This window comes from Solea senegalensis, linkage group LG14 (assembly GCF_019176455.1).
Source record: "Solea senegalensis isolate Sse05_10M linkage group LG14, IFAPA_SoseM_1, whole genome shotgun sequence".
Lineage (NCBI taxonomy): Eukaryota > Metazoa > Chordata > Actinopteri > Pleuronectiformes > Soleidae > Solea > Solea senegalensis.
The window spans coordinates 17,367,213-17,388,524 of NC_058034.1; the positions used below are offsets into that span (position 1 = coordinate 17,367,213).

A 21,312-nucleotide genomic window follows, 5' to 3' on the forward strand; every position below is an offset into this window, starting at 1 on the left:
CATGCATGAAATAAACCGTGACTCTCACATGTTTCATACATCAATTAACAAATCAACGTTAATCACCATCTATTTCAATTTCAACTCATTTATCCACCACATGTGGGTCGTGTGTGGCGGATAGAGATAATCCCAGCTGACATTATGTGAAAGGTCGCCAGTCCATCGTAGGACCAACATACAAAGACAAACAACCTATGGACAATTTAGAAAGTCATATTACCTTATCGCCAATTATACCACGGGAGAACCCAAATATACACAAGGACACCGCAAAGAACAATCCTTGGTCAAAGTGGGAACCAAACCGGTGACCTTCTTGCTTAAATAGACTACTGATATAACAGTTACAACCTTTACATGTTTGGTTAAAGTATTAATTAAAGAGGCTTGTAGAGACTGGTTTGGTCTTGAGCCATGGTGAAAGTTAAAGGCCATGTTCCTTTAGGAGTGGCTGTTTTGAGTAAACAAGGAGGCTGAGTAAAAGGTACAGTCCTGGGATTTTACAGCTTTAAGAACTCACCATTTCTCATCATAATACCGCCAAACAAATGCAGGGATAAAACTGCCTTGGGATTAAACCTGGGACATTTCTGTGAGATCACCTTAAACACATTGTTTGTCTGTTTTCATTTGTGTGTGTATGTGATTTTGCTACCTCTTTAGGATCTGTTCTAGCATAAACACTTGTGGACCATTAGTTCTCATGGGGATCAGGGTCTGGCAGACACGTATACTTGAGAAGTTAGGTGTAAGAGGTGAACTATGGTTAGGTTAAGGTTAAGCTTAGGCATTAAGTTCAATGGTTATGGTTAGAGAAAGGTTTTAGAATGGAATTAAATGGAGCTAAATGCAGTGTCCTCACAAGAATAGCTGCTCAAACCTGTCTATGTGTGTATGTCGATGTGTTTTGGACCTTTAGTGGAACACAGTGTTGCCACTACCTGGTTCGCTTGTCTAAAGTGCCCCGACATCAGAATCCAAAAGTTTTCCATGAAAATACCCTGAGTAGTTTCCGATTACTGTTTGCTACTATATGTCTGAACAACTATCACATTATAACTTAGAGACTGAAGTGACATTTAAAAATCATTGACTATGCAGGAAAGTTCTTCGGTCACATGGACCTTTTTTATTTGTGGGATTTGATGGGTGTTGCTGAATGAATTGGTATTTGTAAAGTGTAAAGATTTAACTGGGTTATGACTCCAACAACACTCTCAATTGTGGCATTTTAAAGTAGTTATATCACCGTGGTTCCTGTTGTTAGAATTTCTACACCTGCCAATTTCACCTATGGTCTCTCCCGGATAACTAACCAACCTGGCAACCCTGGTGTTATAAAACCGACCTTGTCAGGGCTATTGGTCCTCATGGGGAAGTTGTGAGGGTAAATTTTAGTTCAAAACCATCATTTTGCCTGGTCGCTTTATAATATTACTTAATTATTTTATTTATTATTTTTGTATTTTATTATTTATAATTATTACTTAAGTAAAGGTCTTAAAGTATATGACATTAACTGTACTCAAGTATGAAATGTAAAGGTTTTAGAGGTAAAAGTATTAAAAAAGTTGAGGAGTTAGGATTGAGCCATGGTGGGTCACTGGCAGGGAGAGTTGTCTTTCAACAAGAAGGTTGTGAATTCAATTCCTGGCTCTGCTAGTCTATATGTCCTTGCGCAAGACACTTAACCCCATGTTGCAGCATGTGGATGGGTGAATGGCAAAAGTATAGTGTAATGCCTCAAGCCTGGAAAAGTGCTATACAAATACAGACCATAACTCCTCTTCTTCTAATTTTATTTGTTAGTAACTAAGATAGTTAGGGAAAATATATTGGAGTAAAAGTACACAATTCAAGTAAGTAAAAGTTGTTAGAAATATAAATAACAAGTGAATTTTGTACCTAAGTACAGTAATGAAGTATTTGTGCTCTGCTATATTACAACACTGTCATCAAGCATTAAATGGCGCATACAGTATGTGTGAGTGCAATGTAAGTCCTAGTTTCAGGGTTGAGGTTAAAGGTTAAAGTTAGGTATTTAAGGTAAGGTACAAGATGAAGATTGAAACCCTCATTGTAAAGTGGTTTTAGCAGGTTCTGATAAATGCTAAGGGCTTCTGAGGGTTAAGACTCGGTGTCTAGTCTTACCTAGTCTTAAATTACTCAGTTCCTTGTAGAATTAGGGTTAGACATGACTATATTAGGGTCAGGTGGCAGGCCCTAGCATTATCCAGCACTTAAGGAATGCATTGTCTATGGACGTCCTCATAACTATTGACAAGCGCGCGTGTGTGTGGGCCGCCTAAAAACCGGTCTGACAGCGGTTTAGAGTCGAGTCACCTGAATGAAGGAATGGAGGGCGAGTTTCTCACAGACACGGCAGCTCCGGGTACTAAGTCCAGGCGGCGGATGTGTCAACGTTTGTTGTGAACTCTTGGCAGACTTCTTCTCCGGAGTGTTTTGTTTTTCCTTGGAGGATAAGTTTGACCAGCGGACTGCCGCGGTGTCAGTTTGGTGTCCCAGTTTGGAGGCAGGCTGTCCCGGTACAGACGTACACACACATCTGTAAAAACAGACAGACTTGCCAGAGCGACACTGACACACAGCCCCGGGAGGAAGAGGGACTCTCCGTGTCACCATGCCTGTGCGACAGAAAGGTAGAAACAAACCCAATTTTTCTCCAAATAGTTTAGGTTATTTTCTCTGTTTTAGTGTATATTCGCGTCTATTTCGTTCAGATAAATAAACGACACCGCGCTAGTTCATTTTGAAGCTCTCTGAGAGCTCGCGTTTGTGTTGCCCTGTCCTAGCTTGTGAGTTAACGTTATATTATACGGAACTTCCCTCCAACATCAGTGATTTAAAGATTGAGTGTTTATTTTAGTTTTATACACAACTTTTAGATTCTACATTCAGAGCTCATTCTGACGTTGGGATAAATCCGGAGCACATGTTGCCCACAAAGTGGCACTTAATACAACAATAATATCATTTTGCAGCATGCTAGTGTGCATTGAAATGCACGTGTGTCAAAACTATGGTGCAAATTACTCATGCAGTATACGTACCTGCGGTCTATTACATCTAATCGTGTTTTTATGCAAATAGCGCCAAGTTACAGCATACATTATCTCAAGACACTTTAGTAAAGTGTTGATTGATGAGTACATGCGAATGAAATGACCACACATTTGATTGACATTTGGTTTTGACGTCCTTCTATGCAAGAGAGGAATCTGTGCTAGCTTTTATCAGCTGTTCAGGATGCCATAGCGCCCGGAATGCAGACTGCAACCTCCCTTTTTCACCATAAACACCCACTGTCCTCATGCCCTTCTGCATCAGGGCAACACAAACACATGGTAATAAAGTTTAATGACTGTGCCAGTGCATACAAATACAGTGGAGTGCCAGGAACAGAGTAAGCATTACCATACATTTGTGGAAATGAGGAAGAGTTTATCAACATTTTAGTCCACAACATTGTAAGTTAAAGACCTGTTAAAGAGACATTATGTTCCATTTGTACCTTATAACTTGTTTTTATTTACTTGTATATGCTGAATTTAGATGCCCAGCGAGCCTTGGAGCTGCTTCAGCAGTACCGGACTAAATTAGAACAGAGGCGGCACAACCAGACACAGACCAAACAGGGCCACGTGGAGGAAGACCACCAGCTACAGCAGTCTCTGGACAGAGTCATCAATGTCTTCCAAAGTCAGCTCTTCAGTGCTCTACTTGGTAAGGATTGTCTTTCATTATCGTTCTGTGTCAGGGTTTATCTCTAACTGTGCACTTGACCAAAACCAGACCTATTGCCATAAATCAATGTTTTTAAGCAGTCAATACTTTGGTGTCTGTGTGGTGTTGAACCTGGTCCATCACATGACCGTTCACCAGAAAATAAAGATCAGAATACACAGAGGTAGGCGTGTCATAGCCTATCACACGGCGCCCTTTGTAGATAATACGGTAAGTGAATTTTTAAAGTGTGAAACGCACACATAAATTCCTCCCAACAGTTTACAGCCTGCGTCTAATAGTTGTAATTGTTGTGAACTGTTACTTATGCGAAGGAGACACAGCCCTCGTGTGCCTGTGTGAGTTTTGTGAACAACAACAAACTGGTTTTTAGCCCTCGGTCACACCTATTTTTCTCCACGCCTACATTTCGAGCTTTTACAGTTATACTTCTTTGTGCGTGTGTTTCCCACAAAACACAAGTTCCACTTTTGAACTGTCACAGTGGTCTTTGCTTTTAAGACACTTGACTTTTGTTGCATGGTCGTGACTGTGTTGCCATTCTACATACATGTATTTTCCATTTTGGATGCCTCTTATATACATATTTGTCAGTCAGTCATCATCTAACTGCCAATCTCAGCTACATCGGGCGATAGGCGGGGTACACCCTGGACAGTTCGCCAGTCCATCGCAGGGCCACACACAGCTAGAGACAAACAACCATTCACTCTCACACTCACTCCTACGGTCAATTTAGAGTGTTCAATTCACCTAATCCCCACATTGTATGTTTTTGGACTGTGGGAGGAACCGGAGAACCCGGAGAGAACCCACGCACACACGGGGAGAACATGCAAACTCAATGCAGAAAGGCCCTTGTTCCAACTGGGGCTCAAACCTGGGTCTTCTCACTGCAAAGCGAGAGTGCTAACCACCACACCACCGTAATAAATATTCTGTGTACTCTTCACTCTTCTCTTTTTTTACACACCCTCCTCATCTAGTCCCCGTCCACTCCCTATATACAGTATGCATTTTTTTCTCCCTCTTCACCGTCACTTTTATGACCTCCTCACTTGTCAGAATTGATGGTCTGAGTTCATGACCATATCCACTTCTGTTTATGGAAAGGGGGGAAGGGAAACCTCTCTGTCACTCAGGGAAATTACTTAATGGAATTAACTATTTCTCTTGTAAGGGAGGAACCTGGTACCACTGCTCTATGTACAGCAGTTATGGTAAAAGTGTCCCTTATGCTGCCACCAGAGGTCACTAGTGTATAAACGGCATTTTGTTTATTTTCCTGTATCTCAAAATTGGGAAATTCATTTTCTGTTTATTGAATATTCATTTGTGTGCTGTCTTTAATATTTTAAAGTTACCCTGTTCATCATTTATATAGTCTTGTACAAAACAAGTCAGCCTAATTTATGAATTTACTGAGCCTGGTTCCGATTTCACCATTTCTATTTCCAGATATCCAGGAGTACTATGAGTTGACCATCCTTGCAGATGGCAAGTGTTCTGTCGACCAGACAGACGGTTCAGAAGGACTCTCTGAATCCTCTAACCTATCAACACTACTCCCAGACCAGCCACAGGCCCTCTCTGGTTCCCTGACACCCTTAACTTGTGGTGAACAAAATCAGCCGACACCCTTAGTTCGCAAACCTAGGTCAATCAAGTCTCCTGCCCCTCCTGTCCCACCTGGAATAGCCCCTCATATTTCAGAAACACAGCCGAGTACGCCTCAGCCACATTCAGCCAAAGTCAAGTACCGTGCCCCAATCCCTCCAGTCCAAACTGAGGACTCTAAATCCACAGAGACTTCTCCACTGTCTTCTCCCTCTGCTGCCACAGTGAACGGTGTGGAAACCCACGCAGGCTACATTAAAACACCTCCTGCAGTGTCACTGAATGGGACAAAGCGAAAACTTACTGCCACCAACTCTGGGGCTTCATCAGAAAGCTCCAGTACTTCAGTAAATCCTCAAAGTCTCCCTGCCTCTCCCGGCCTCAAGCAGGTGACCGTCTCAGCTCTGGTCTCCAGCTCCATCCAGGGCCTTTTGTCACCAACAACTCCTGACAAACCCACTGCCACCACACCAATTACCAGCCGGGGTCCTAACAGACTCATAGATGCTGCAGCTCCGACAACCAGCAAGGACCCAGGATTAGGCAAAGTCACTCCCAGCACAAGTCCGACCAGCCCCAACCAGGGAAAATTTACCTTCAGCAACCTCAGCCCCACAGGTCCTCCAGGCCCCTTGACAAAAGGACCACATTTGAGGTAAGTCCAGCATTTATTCTTTTGTTCAATGCAACCTTTGGCAGCAGACGCATACATCATAATTGTTATACAGGAATACCAAGGAAAATCTATATCATACTTTGGTTGGAGTTAAGGGGTAGACAATTAACCTCCACACACCATCTCTCCCTGATCTGTTTCCAGTCCTACCAGTCCTGGGTCAGTAAATGTCTTCTCCCCAAGCCCCAGCCATGGTCCAGCCAGCCCCAGGTCAGCTACAGGCCCACTGACCCCCACCAAGGTAAGACATCTGTGGTTGTTTTGTGTTAGTGTCTAAATTGCTCTTGTCCACAGTAGATAGCAGAGTGAAATGCAGATTGCCTTTTGTCAGAGGGTGGCCGTACCCTCCGATAAGGCTGCATGGTCTTTGGAAAAGAGAAATAAATAATTGGGGTTCTTTACAGAGACTTGGAGAAACAACTTTGAAATATAATTTATTATTGCCTCATTGTAGCTCTGAGAGCTTAACAGGTATGTTGAAGTAATATGTACTGTTCCATTTATTAAGATACTGTATCTTTGGATTCAGTGGCAGTGATTTCTTAGCAGATCCTTTTGTTGTACAAGCAAAGTATTTTTGTGGGCTTTGTAAGTAAGTAAGCTTTGTGTGGGTGCATAGTTTTTCTTCCTTACCATCCTGACTGGGATTATTCAGTTTTGTTTGAGCTCCATAGGGTTTTCTTTTACTGGTTTTTTGCCATTTGTTTTTGTTTTGTTTTGTTTTTGCTGTGACACTGTCTCGTCAAATGTGGATGCTGCATTGGGGGAACGTTCAAGCATTATTGATCAAAATTCAGTATATTTTTGGATCTTTCATTGACCCTATAAAGTATAAGCCCTGTATCAGCTTTAATTGCGTCAGGCGTGTCCAAAATTGCAGCATTTCTATATGAGAATAATTGATTTACTCGCCCAGTGGGTATGTATTGTATTGTAAACTACAGTATATTGTGTCAATTGCGAAATCAAACAGTAACTGTGATGCTGTTCACCTGCCCAATATCTTGAGTGAGTACCCCACACTCAAGTCATAGTTGAAAGTAGAGCATCTAAAGCAATTCCACTATAAGTGTTCACTTAATGTCATCTCCTACTCTGCCAAATAGTGACTCACCTAAAAAACAGCAGTACAGCATATGAACTTGTGTGTGCTTTTTCAGTGTGTGTAGACTCTGTATGTGTGAGTGTACACCCAAGCATCCATGTGTATGAGTTTCTCTTCCTGGCTCTGCACGTCAGCCTTTTCTGTGCATGTGTTCTGCGAGAATGCGGTTACATCAGCCATGCACTTTTTTAGGTCAAAATGTAGCGATCAGCTTCCATAAAACAAAGACGGGCAGCGGAACAGCTGCCAGGTTTCTGAGCTGGCCTCTTATTTTAGTGTATAAAGGTCCTCTCTAGGTTTGCTCTGATGGCAGGACAGGTGGAGAGGACATTATAAAAGGGAGGAGAGAGAGAAGCTGAGAGATGAGAGAAGAGGAGATGAAGGAGGAGACAAAGGACGTCAGGCGGCAGAAAGATGTCCCCATCAGCAGCAAGCAGCTGAGCGGCGGAACAGGAAAGTTGCAGCTGGGAGATGTTTCAGTGAAACTTTGCTATACGGACTGGTGGGCATGGACTGTATCTGTATCCTCACTACCAAGGTGAGCCACAGGAAGAGTGCAGGTAGAGCAGAACAGAGGAGATCAGACAAACAGAACTAAATTATCACAGTTTTCAACTTGGTGTCTCTCTTAATATTGACTGCCATTGTATTCATCCGCTTGATTTTGTTGTGCGTGACTTATTGTTTTAACTGTCAACAGGGTGATATAATATAAGACCTATAGTATGTTGTCGCAATTAGTCTTCACATAACTAGATAAAATGAATGTATTAATAAATGTGGTAAACTCAATGCACCTGCTCACAATTATTTATATCAAATTGGGAACAGGCAGCTTTTTGTACAGATGGCTTGCACTAATTTGTGACCGAATGGGCTATAAGGTAATATCTTAGAGGAACAGGCTGTGCTCTAGTGAAGCGTGTCTAATGGGAATGCCAATCTGTTGCTTAGTTTTTGGTCTGACAACATGTGACATCCAGAGAGAGACAAGAAACTAGGTTGGTAGGACACACACTTCAGAAGATGAGCTATTGGACTGGCTGGCTATCTGTGTAGGTCGTTGACTGATGCACTGCTTGACTGACTTGTCTCAAGGCAGGAGAGAATACTTGACTTGAATGTATAAATAAGTATACATAAAGAATCTACATTATGTGCATACCCAGAAATAAATAGTCGAGGAATTATATCGCCCTGTGATGGATTATTGAACTGTCCAGGGTGTACCCTGCCTGTTGCCCTATGTCAGCTGAGATTGACACACCATCCCCTCATGTGGAGGATAAAGTGGTAGAAGATGGATGGATTGATTTGAGAATGTTATCCTTTCAAGGTCTGGGAAACAACGGACAATCAACATTTTACGGAACAAATGAGTACTCGATTTATGGAGAAAATAATCGACAGATTAATTGATTATGAAAATAGTTGCAGCCCTACATCGTAGCTGTATCACCACAACATGTATCGGTACTTGAATGCATGGTTGAATTCTATTCTGGTCTTAAACTCATATGTGACTCAGTCTTCACACTGGTGTTCTGTACTCAGCCACTTGGTCACCCTGCTGCTATAATACAAAACACTGTCTCGAGGCTAGTTCAAGTGCTTGAGATGACATTTTAGGAGCATTCTGTTGTTCTTGCTCACACAAGGATGGTTACTTTGAAGGTCAACGCAAATTGAAATTACCTACTTAGCATGACTATCAATTGGGAAGCTACAAGATCTACCCTGAGTTTTCTAAAGAAGGCCTTTCATTGAATGTAAAAAGAATGCCTTAAACAGACGCTGCACTGTTATTTATGTTAAAGGGATCTGGTGAAAGAGAGAGAACATGTGAGCAGAAGGAGGCAGGCACTCTCAGACCACACACAAATACGTCTCCATTCATTTGGCAGATACACAAAGGAATTGAATTCATTTGGCTAAGCTCATTTATCTCATTAAGTTAATGGATTTAAATACAGAGGGTGTTTCCTGAGCTTAATATTGGCAGATTACAGCTGGGCAATGTCTCAGTACTCTGTGATAACTCCCTCACTGAACCTGTTGCTTTCAGAGTAAAGGAAAAGTCCAGGTAAAATCAATTCAGATGCTCATATAACACCTACAGGTATGAATCCAACCAGGAAGTACAGACCAGGCCAAATACACAAAGATATGTCTTAGTGTTTGTGTAGAAAAGTGCAGTATTCATTGACAAGAGTGATGATTTAAAGGTCGATTGTGCAATATAATTACTACCGTACTACTTGTATAATGTTGGTATAGTTTTGAAATTGCTTTAAAATAAAAAAAATAATTTGGTTTTTGGTTGGCAATGGCCAATCTTTATGAAGCCTGTTGATTTGCACCTTTATGTTCCTACAGCAGCTCAAACAGCCAACGTTTTGAAGTCGTACAGTAGTACATCAACCTTTCTGGAATGTGAAAGTCATTGTAGTCCCCTGACATACTTGGGAAACAGAGGGGGTGGACGTAGGAGTTCTGCCGTCACAGTGTGCAGTCTCATCGTTAGATTTCACTAAATAAGACCTGTCAATATATGGATGAACTCAGGCAGGTGTGTTCGGATTGTTGATTGAAGAAGAGATGTCATTGTAATGCAGTTGCTGGAAATGCATGGGGATGTCAGGTTTGTGTTTTGTGTATGTAATCATCATATGGAAATTTATTCACACTGAGATAGACGGATAGATTTTGTGTGGTCATTTTGCACCCCTGAACTCAGCAGGTTGTGTTGGAGTCTGTGGATTTGACTTTCTATCGTTACCTACCTCTCTGTCTCAGTGTAAAATCCAACATCCAGGGTGTGATTGTTATTTGTTTTCACTGAGACTCACTGGCTTCCCGTGCTTCAAGGGAGAGCAGGAGTCTCCCTTAAGAAGCTTACCTTAGGCTTGCTAATAGACTTTACAGAGGTGGGCTATTTTAGTCTGGACAAAGAGGAGTAAATAGAGGAAATAATGATTGAGTGCGAGAAAGACAGAGGAAAGAGACGGAGCAAGTGTGTGACATGTTTGCTTTTCTTCACTTTGGTGTATTTACTTGCTTTTTTATTTGCTTTTGCCTGAAAACTGCACACAGTGTCATTCCACTGATCCATCAATCTGTGGAACTGTCCAGCTGGCATTGTGATGTAATCTTAAAGAGGGTGATGGCTGACAAACTATCAAGGGCATGAGAGCAAAGGAGAGGGAGAGAACTTCCCAAACAGCTCCAGGACTATTGTGCCCATGGATCTGCAGATGTGCAACAGACTTGCTCACTTCAGGAGCTTCTCAGTGAAGGTTAACATCCTCTCAACTCTGAAGGATCTACAGTTTTTTTTGAAGAACTAGACGTAATCTGTGGGTGCACTGTTAGTCCTGTATGTATTGGGTTGACGCCTACTGGGCCAGAGTAAGGGCTACATGTGAAGATGGACCATCACAATTCTACATCCTCAAAAAATGTAATGTACCTGTTACTTTTCTATCAAATACCTTTCCACCCACCTGCTGTGTGTCTTACAGTCCGAGCCAAGAGAGTAACAAAGGCAACTCAGGCTAAATAGATGCCAACCAATATCACACACAACCTGTATCTATCTTAAGATAAAAAGGAATAAAGCAACGGGATATCGGTTTCTTTTAAAGTGTTTATATCGGTGTTTTAGGCACCTATCAGTTTATCTTGAAAATAGTTGTCATTTCCCTCTGAATCACTTCCTCACAGAATGGTGTCAAAGGTGCTGTAGAAACACAGATGTTTGCTGCTAATTTAGAGCAGCTCAGTAATTAAGAGGAATGAGTCTGGAGTGTGTGGTTGTGGCTTTTACATTAACGACAGCTGCTTTGCTAATGTTCTGTTCCCTGTAGTGACTGCTCACAATTACCTCCGTTTCCAGTCTTAACAGGTTAAGGTCACAAACTGCACTCATTCACACCAACACCAGTGGCCACAGTGGAAAAAAAACGTTTCCCTTAGAGCAGAAACTAGAATCAAAACTGTCCCAGAGCTACTGTAGCTGTAGTGCTGCTACCAAGAACTTCCTCCGCCCAAGTTCATGACCCTGAACCCAAATAATCCAGAAGCCTTTTGGGCAAGAACTCACTCACCTTTGGCTGCCACTTAATCCAGTGACAATTGGTCCAAGTTGGCTGGTTAAAAAGGGGTCAAAGGGGCAGGGACTGAGCAGTGGTTGTCTTTGAGACGTTAGTGACTGAAAGTATGGATGCCAACACTCTACTGGAGCTGAGGACTAGATAGCAATATTAGTTAGGTATATATATTTTTTTCCAGATTATTTGTTTACTTCTTTGCTAACTTGTTTTTCAGTGATCTATTGTGGCTAGCAGGCCAGCAAGCTAATATCAAATTGTTGATTGTTCAGGCCATGTCATGCCTGAGTTCATCCACAGCAGATAATCCCATTAAGCAGAAGACTAATCTCTTTGGAGCCACACACACTCTCACACACACGCATGTGTGTGCACATGCACAGTTAAAAATACTAACATGCACACGTAAATACCGAGGCAGTCGGATGAGTTCATTTCAGTTCTGTTTAGTTTTATCCTTGATTTTCCAGGAGGGAAAAGCAAACAGCTTAGTCACTGTGAGTGAAAGACCCCTGACCCTTGACTGTGACCCTTAGGCCCCAACAATATGCTAGTTATTCATACATCATTAAATAATCAAGAACTAAGTTTGCATATGTAAATATGTTTTGAGTTCCAAGTTCAATATGTGTATTATTTATTACATTTAAAGTGTTCCTCCTGATCTACTGAATATAATAATCTGATCATTCATATTTGCATTTATGCAGACCTGAAAAAGATAAAATAAGGTGCTAAAGTTGTATATTATCTCAGTTTATCTAAAAATAACATACCCAAGGTTAAAGTGAAAGTTTAGAACGTTGTCCTAGTGGTGCTGTGTCCATGTTTTACCACAGAGTGGCACTGTATGAATGAAAAACACAACAACATGTTGGGTACAGTTTGCACATATCACAAAAAACATCTTTTCAAGTATACGTTTTCTAAATGAATGCACTGTTCTGCTGTTATTTGTGGTTGTCGGGCTTCCGCAGGAATGTGTGTGTGTTGTTGGCACAGTGTTATAGAGAGCTGGGCTGGGATATATTTAGGAGGGGGAAAAAAAATCACTCATGTGGAAACTGATTACACAGCTGGTAAACACTGATCATGTGACCACATTTGAAATGTTGATGTATGGAGTAATCTTTGATTGGTCGGCGTAGAAAGGAGAATCCACCCCGATTGGCTAGTTAGGAGAGTATGATGTTATCACACACACACAGCATAGTTATTTCTGTGCTGGCTGACCCACTAATGTTAACATGTAGTGAATGCCTGCAAGGCTTATGAGGTTGCATCTGCTTCCTTAGTCTCTATTTGTCTCCCATTCATTCCTTTCATTTTTTGAATACATATTTCTTTCTTGATTCTTCTCATTTTCTCCCATTTGATTCCCCTACCTTTTAAATAACTATTTGATGTTGAGAATATGACATCCTGTACATGTCCACACTCACATTATATTTCATGAGCCAGAATGCCTGTGGCCTTTTGTGTGTTTGTGTGTGGAGATACACACACATCAGCAGGATCTCCATCTGTTCCTTGCCAAACTCAAAGGGACACACTGTATAGCTGGTCTCGGGACAGCTACCTTATTACATAAGCCAAGATTAATGGAAGACTGGCACTCGACCCAGAGCTCACTCCTGACAACGTATAAATTATTCCTAAATGTATTTCCCTGGAGGAGTCCAAGGGTTCTTTATTTAATAAAACATATCAGAAAGGTGAGATCTATAGATGTGAGATCTGAGATGTACCCTTTTCTAAATGTGAAATATAAGGGTCTATCTTTTCTTTAGTTAGCAATGGTCTTTTTTGTTAATGTACCTTGCCAAAGAGTTTTGACCCTGACGTGATTTGAACACACAACCTTCTGATCTGGATTCAGACGTGCTACCATTGTGCCACAGAGCCTGTTAGAGTCCCTTTCTCTGGAGGAGTCCAAAAGTTCTTTATTAAATAAACCATATCAGAAAGGTAAGATCTGAGATGTCCCCTTTTCTAAATGTGAAATATAAGGGTGTATCTTTTCTCTTCTAGACACAAGTTAGATATGGTCTTCATGGTTGCAACAGGTTCAGAATCAGAGATACACACACACCAGGCATAATTATGTTAATGTACCTTGCCAAAGAGTTTTGACCCTGACGTGATTTGAACACGCAACCTTCTGATCTGGAGTCAGACGCGCTACCGTTGTGCCACAGAGTCTGTTAGAGTCCCTTTCTCTGGAGGAGTCCAAAAGTTCTTTATCAAATAAAACATATCAGAAAGGTGAGATCTATAGACGTGAGATCTGAGATGTCCCCTTTTCTAAATGTGAAATATAAGGGTGTATCTTTTCTCTTCTAGACACAAGTTAGAGATGGTCTTCATGGTTGCAACAGGTTCAGAATCAGAATTTGTGATAAACACACACCAGGCATAATTATGTTAATGTACCTTGCCAAAGAGTTTTGACCCTGACGTGATTTGAACACGCAACCTTCTGATCTGGAGTCAGACGCGCTACCGTTGCGCCACAGAGTCTGTTAGAGTCCCTTTCTCTAGAGGAGTCCAAAAGTTCTTTATCAAATAAAACATATCAGAAAGGTGAGATCTATAGATGTGAGATCTGAGATGTCCCCTTTTCTAAATGTGAAATATAAGGGTGTATCTTTTCTCTTCTAGACACTAGTTAGAGATGGTCTTCATGGTTGCAACAGGTTCAGAATCAGAATTTGTCATAAACACACACCAGGCATAATTATGTTAATGTACCTTGCCAAAGAGTTTTGACCCTGACGTGATTTGAACACGCAACCTTCTGATCTGGAGTCAGACGCGCTACCGTTGCGCCACAGAGTCTGTTAGAATCCCTTTCTCTGGAGGAGTCCAAAAGTTCTTTATCAAATAAAACATATCAAAAAGGTGAGATCTATAGATGTGAGATCTGAGATGTCCCCTTTTCTAAATGTGAAATATAAGGGTGTATCTTTTCTCTTCTAGACACTAGTTAGAGATGGTCTTCATGGTTGCAACAGGTTCAGAATCAGACATAAACACAAACCAGGCATAATTATGTTAGTGTACCTTGCCAAAGAGTTTTGACCCTGACGTGATTTGAACACACAACCGTCTGATCTGGAGTCAGACGCGCTACCGTTGCGCCACAGAGTCTGCTGTTGTCCTCTTTTCCTTTCTGTTTTCCTCTGATCTCTGATCCAACTAGACATTTTCTCCAACAGATATTTTCTCTTTTTTTCTCTGTAAACTCTAGAGATGGTTGTTTGTGAAAACCACGGTAGATCAGCAGTGTCTGAAAAAGTCCTCCTCTTTCTTTCTTCTCCATTTTGAGCCTCAGTTTTATATGTAATGTCTACATGCCTAAATGCATAGAGTTGCTGCAAAGTGATTGGCTGATTACAGGTTTAGCTTGCGAGTGTACGTTTGATAGGAAGGAAGGTACATCACTCAAACCTTGAAGTGGAACATCAGAAATGTCTCCAATAAGCAAAGTCTTATGTTCATTTCAGTTGTATTGATGCAGATACAATAATTAACACTTGTGTTTTACATGTGTTAAATTAGGTGTTTTCTCTGTAAGAAAGGTGTTTGAAGACCAAGTTTCTTTCTGTGCTCAGAATAACCTTTCATGTCTTTCCATTATTTATATGGCTTGTCTACCTGCATCAGCTTCACAGCCAGGTTCCTCCAGGCTCATATCTGTTCATCTTTCATCTTTGTACGATCAGCCCTTCTAAAAAAAAACACTCATACAAATTATTTCTCATCAGTAATTACCAGCTTAACATGCCAAGTGGTGCCTAGTCTTAGGTTGTGGATACCTTACTGATAACATAACAGTTTGTCTGTCCCTGTCATCCTTTCTCTGTTCACTGTCGGTGTCACAACTTCACTCTGCTTCTTTTCTCACATATTGTTTCCCACTCTCTGTCTTCTCTATTCATGCTGCGTTGTTTATTTTCCAGTTGAGGTGAGAAGACAGAAAACCACAGAGAGAGAGAGAGACAGAGAGCACAGTGTGTGTGTCATGGTCCAGATGGTCCAGCTGTCACCATCAGGAACCTCAGTTGACAAGTGCGCTTGACTTGTTTGGCTTGCTCTGCCCTTTGAATCCTCTGCACTGTGTTTTCCTGTCTCTGTGTGATGTCTCAGACTTCTCGGACCTGATGCAGGTTTTGCACAGTGAACCTGACACCTTAGTTATTACTTAGGAAACAGATATTTACAGTATATGCTGACAAAACACCAGGAATAATTTCACTGCAGAAGTTATAAAAGTAGCTTTTGCATGGTTTGAAATGAGAGATCTTGGTGTATTTTGCTTGTTTACTTGCTACTTCTCCCTTGTCCCTTGTTCCATATTTAGTATCATTTTTCAGTCTAGCCCAGGGGTCCCCAACCCCCAGGCTGCAGACTGGTAATGAGCCAGATGGGTCAATTGGTACCGGGCTGCACAGAAAGAATACATAAATTACATTATTTACATTTATTTATTATCTGATTCTGAACAATGTTTTATTTTGGAAAATTACTGGATTTGCTGCTGCTGCTGTTGACGCAGAAACCGTGTCCTGGCTCGCGTCATCTGGGTCATCCGTTACCGGCTGCTGCGCAGTTAACAGGCGGGACTTCACATGTTGTACATTTGCCCTTTGGTCAGCGGATAGCATCCGCAACTGGTTGATTTTTGGCCACAGGTATGTTGCGGCTTTGTGGAGATCATTGGAGCCATTTTTTCCTTCAACCGGTGCACATGCCATTGACGCATGGCTGTGCTCTGTGCAGTATCGTTGGTGCGGTTACGAGGACGCTGCTAATAAAGTTGCATACACAGTGGATTCATGTTTATTATTATAGTTAGAAAATACCATTTTTTATGCCGGTCGTATAATTTTATTTTGTTGTATTTATCCGCCACACCTTATAGGCCGGTCTGTGAAAATATTGTCTGACATTAAACTGGTCTTTTTACATCGAAAAACATGCCAGCGAACTCATACAATTAAAAATCACGATGCTACTTGCATCTTTGTTGTTGTTTCTTGTGATAAAGGCATTTGATCTGCTATAAACCTTATTTTGACCAGTTTGGTGAATATTTACTCAGTACATATGTGGATTTTTTGGCAACTGTATATATGTGTAAATGGCATTTAATTAATATTTACAATCAATATTATGGGGTAAAACATCTTAATTTGAAATGCAGTAACATTTAGCATATTTATTTTTTTAGCTTTTTATAGCTGTCCTGCCAGTAACCTATGTTCCCCCATTTTAAATAGGCCAGTGTAATGCAGTGGGGGGGGCAACACAGAGGAGTTAAAATGCAAAAGAAGCAGGTGTTACTGCACTGCAACATTTCATCATCTGTCATGAAGGATCAGCTTTTGTAATGAATACTGTACGATGATTATCTTGCAATGAGTACAATAAAATGTTGTTAAAATTAGAGCTGCAACTATTATAACTAACGATTATTTTCATAATCGATTAATCTGTTGATTATTTTCTCGATTAATCGTTTGGTCCATAAAATATCAGAAAACCTTAAAAAATGTTGATTGGTATTCGTCAAACCTGGAAATTATGAGGTTCTCAAATGTCTCGTTTTGTCCACAAACCAAAATGAATGACTTTTAATGATTTCCTTGTTATCCATAGCAAACAAATGAAGAAAATGTTCACATTTGAGAAGCTTAAACAATCGGAAATCTTGTTTTAATCATGAGAGAAGCTTCAAACCGCTTAATCGATTATCAAAATAGTTATCGATTCATCGTTTCAGCTCTAGTTGAAATACTGTAATAGCTGTCCAATACTGTCTCATAGTATAACATTAGATAGATTTTGATTAGATTTTGAGTTAAATCTAGTATTATTATCATTGTATATTATAGTATTTTAGTTTCATAACTGTTGTGTAATACTGTGGTGCCTCTAGCAACAGTGTCCTAACATCACCATTTGTGTTATTTGTGTTTAGGACTGTGTCCGATGTATGAACCCTTTTTACGGTTTAGGTTAGAACGTCAACATGTCTGTGTTCAGTTAAAGTCAACACTTTTACTCTTTTTGTCTCTTTTTATCTCTCTTTCTCAGACGCTATTATACTTGGTCAATTAATTATGTACTACCCTGCATCATGCCCCTGTCCTCCTGTATGTGTGTGCATTTATGTGCGACTACACAGAGCATCATCACTGCAGCAGGTAGAAGGAGAGAAAGGTGAAAAGACAGCGAGGGATAAAGGAAAAGAAGGAGAGCATGGCATCACCGACACATTTTAGATTCTCCCTCTGCCCTTTTGTGCAAGTCTCTCCTCTATTTCTTTCTTTCTGTCTCTCATTGATCTCGCTTTATAGAGGCGGGCTAACAGAGGCAGTGGAGCGAACTAAGGGAGAGTGAGCAAGTCAGACTTTGATAGAGAGAATCAGAGAGAGAGAGAGAGAGGGAGAGAGAGAGGGAGAAGAGGAGCAAGTGGGGAGGCACATGCTCTCATAGATAGAGAGGGAGAAAGAGATAGAGGACTGGGACTGCTGCTACAAAAGAGGACAGCAGAGACCACAGACACACACACACTTCCATGCATTCATCCATGCACACATGCTGACAGACTGACCCACACATGCTGACAGCACCACCACCACCAACAACAACAATAACAACACACTAAACGCACACTCATGCCCTGCCAGACAGTGACCATGCTGCTCCCTGCATCCTGACCAGCTATGAGGATTACACTGATGAAGATGATGACGAGGATGAGGGCAATGAAGAACATGAGGGAGAGGACGCTGGCCTCAGCCTGCCACAGCTGAGGACCATAGCCAGGCATTGGTGGGGGGGGGCGGGGGGCAGGAGCAGGCAGCGAGGCCGGCAGAGTGGGGGATTGTGGGACAGGATGGAGAGTGGTTGACAGGACGCATGCATGTGCATGTGCGTGTGTGCATGTGTGTGTGTGTGTGTGTGATGTGCTTGAGAGTGAAATGTTTACATGAAAGCTAGGATGCCCCCCCAGCGTGGGACCGGCTAGCTAACGTTAGCCACATGTTGTGCCACTGCAAAGTAGCATGTACCCACAACACCATATCGCTGATGTTTGGATGCAAGGTAGGTTAAGGGTTTTGTGTGTTAATATTGTGCTTGTGTGTGTGTGTGTGTGAGAGAGAGAGAGAGAGAGTAGCTGTGCGGTTAAATGTGCTGAGAGAGAGAGAAAAAGAGAGAGAGAAGGAAGAATAATGATTGAGCGTGCCAAGGGACTCTGCGTTGAGGTAAAGTAAGGTGAGAGTCGGTAGCCGGCGGCAGAGTGCGAGAGAAAAAGAGAGGGAGAGAAGAAGTCAAAGAGAGAAAGAGAAAGGTCTTTGCTGTGTGACAGGGAGAGCAGGTTTTTGTTCTGCTGTCTGGTTTCATATTAAAATCCTTTACTCTCATTCTAACTCCTGTTGCTGCTGCCCCTGTATCTTACTTTTCACTGATCTGAATTTATACTCTTTAACTTTTAGTTGTTTTGAGTCTTTTGTTATTATCAATTTATGCTCTGAAACTAACTCGGTGTTAAATAGAATTAATTTAATGGTTCCTTTGGTCCCTTGGGGCAGAGCCGCAAGCAGTAACTACAGCATTGGCATCCAGCATTGCATTAGCATTTGTTGTGTATGTATCAGTGGCGGTTGCCAGTCTTTGAAACAGGGGAAGCTAATTTCATGCCCAGTTATTTATACATAAATTCTGCCCTCTGCTCTACAACTGAAACATATAATGGGGTTTTTATTTACAGCGTTTAATATGTACAAATGGAAACAGAAACTGGTCTCCTGTTTAATTTGACAATGCAATCAATCAAAAATACCTCCAATCATCATGCATCATCCCAGTGTCCACTCCCACCCACTGCTCCATTGACTCCCAGAGATGCTGAGCTTCCCCTTAAGTTACGATTTTGTCACGAATATCTAATCAGCTGTGATTTCTGAACGAACAAGTCTCAGAGTTGATCGTGTTTTAGCGCAAAAAAATGAAATGTAAATACGACAGTACATATTTGACCACTTGTTTTATGACATTTTAGAGGAAGCAGGTCTTCCCTTGCTGTCTTAGAGCAATCAGTTACTGATAACCAATTAACTGGTTTATTTAAGGTGCAAAAATCAATGTTTAATTTACTCACATTTTATCAAAATCGACTGATTTTCAAATGAATCTTGTTATAAGCCTTTTTCGCCACAACAGTCAATAACAGAGCAAAAGAGTGGCTTTATCAATAAAGCCACTCTTTTGCAAGCAACCTACGTTACGTCACAAACAGTTAACAGTTAGATCATCTGTAAACATGGAAACATTCATGACAGCAGTTTTAAATGAATCGTCAAAGACAAATGTAGCGTAAGCGAAGGTTGTTTCTGTCATCGCTCTTGTATTTCTTATCCAAATATTGTCAGCGTCGGCATTGCACACACTTTGTAAGTCGCCTGTCAAATGACCCAATGGACTTTTATGACATATATGTCCCTTGCATTTATAGATAGAGAAAGTGACAGTTGGCTTCCTCATGCAATTTTTTTTTTCCAATAAGAAAGCTCCGTTTGTATTTTTGAGTGCTTATTCATAGACAAGCAGCTGCAAAACGCTGACAAAGTTGTGCTAGTAAAGTGAGATCGCTGCAGGTTGGAGTATGACTGAAAACACACCAAAAAAACTCCTCTCATTCAGCAGGATATATGCTTTTTTAACTTGTCTACCCCTGAAATACACACAAACTCTCCCTCAGTCAGGAATAATGAAGACACAGCAAGTAAATAATGTCACATTATTTCTGTTCAGAAACACCAAAAATACGCTGAATAATGACAACAACAGAAACCAAATCTTACAAACTTACACACTGCAGCTTTAATGTCATTCTCCCAGCTGTACTCTGCATTGCTCATAGGTTTTCAAGTAACTGTATCATCTGTAACCCATTATCACATTAATACCACCATCCCACGCGAGGGTACCGGCTTCACTAATTACATAACTTCAGACCAGGCAATAAGTAAAGTTGGTAGTCCTCATCTTGCAAAGCATTCTCGAACTGTTGAGTAGATTATAAAATATTAACGATCCACCCTGGTGCTGAAGGACTCTGTGTCTCATGTGGAAGAACTGAAGAAAGTCAGAGCTGTGTGTAAAACACTTGGCCATGTCCAAAACAGGTTTGATAACTTGATAGCGCAGTGAAAAGCGAACATGAGCGTGAGACGGAAATGAGAACACCGTTTTTATTATATTTTGTCTGAGTATCATCTGTATGAAAGACCCGGAGGCAGAGACCGGGTGCTAAATTTGCTCTGACAAAGTCATGTACAGTTCTGTAACACAAGACGGTACACTTTGTCATTGGGCCGAAGGACTTGGGTCCTCCGTGTGTGTGTGTGTGCGCATTTGCACGGGTCTGCTGTTGACCATTTGAGCAGTTAGACAGACCATAATAAACTACTTCTGTCCTATTAGGTCACCACAGCATGACAGCGTGTCCGGGCGAGAGACAGAGGCATTTTACTATTTAGTCTGCTAATTAGATTTTTGAGAGATTAAGTGGGTTAGCTGCCATCATCCATTTGTATTGTATTGACTTCCATTGGCTTATTTAGATAATTGTTATGTTATTTGTTCCATTTTCTACACACTGGTCAAAATCCATCAGCTCATCTCCTATCATTACCCTAGTATATACAGTAAAATGCTATTTCTGATTTTCCTCCAAGTACCACCAGAGGTAGCTCCGTACCACTGGTGTACCACAGTTTGAGAACCATAGGTATAGATCGGAATAGGAATACACACATTTTGGACAAAAATGTTCCAAACTAAATCTCTGTGCTCTTGAATGTTGTCATTCCTGGAGAATTGTAGTGTACACTAGGGCTGAAAATAAGTCGCAATTTTATCGAAATCGCAATATAGCCTACTGCAAGTTTCAAATCGCAGGAGGCGCAATATTTGTAAAAGCCAAAATGTGTGTCAAAATATAATTAATCTTATTCTGCAAATGG

At 41.1% G+C, this 21,312-nt stretch overlaps 1 protein-coding gene and 4 non-coding genes across 8 annotated transcripts in view; 1 reads left to right on the top strand and 4 right to left on the bottom strand.

Annotated features, from left to right (window-relative positions):
- The first annotated feature begins 2,351 nt into the window (after window positions 1-2,351).
- LOC122780544 (discs large homolog 1-like protein) overlaps window positions 2,352-21,312 on the top strand; it is a 95,271-nt gene continuing 76,310 nt past the window's right edge. For 2 of the 4 annotated variants that reach the window (XM_044043568.1, XM_044043569.1), the window contains exons 1-4: window positions 2,352-2,663; window positions 3,577-3,747; window positions 5,227-6,040; window positions 6,206-6,302. In XM_044043568.1, coding sequence (XP_043899503.1) covers window positions 2,645-2,663; window positions 3,577-3,747; window positions 5,227-6,040; window positions 6,206-6,302 — 1,101 coding nt within the window. In that variant the 5' untranslated portion in view covers window positions 2,352-2,644. Of the gene's footprint in view, window positions 2,664-3,576; window positions 3,748-5,226; window positions 6,041-6,205; window positions 6,303-10,167; window positions 10,627-18,272; window positions 18,389-21,312 lie in introns of those variants that run through there. The other 2 variants (XM_044043572.1, XM_044043571.1) reach the window with 2 other exon arrangements.
- On the bottom strand, window positions 13,406-13,477 carry trnaw-cca. Its single transcript has one exon. It is a non-coding gene; the product is annotated as a tRNA-Trp (tRNA).
- trnaw-cca lies at window positions 13,724-13,795 on the bottom strand. The gene has a single exon. It is a non-coding gene; the product is annotated as a tRNA-Trp (tRNA).
- Window positions 14,042-14,113, bottom strand: trnaw-cca. Its single transcript has one exon. It is a non-coding gene; the product is annotated as a tRNA-Trp (tRNA).
- On the bottom strand, window positions 14,354-14,425 carry trnaw-cca. Its single transcript has one exon. It is a non-coding gene; the product is annotated as a tRNA-Trp (tRNA).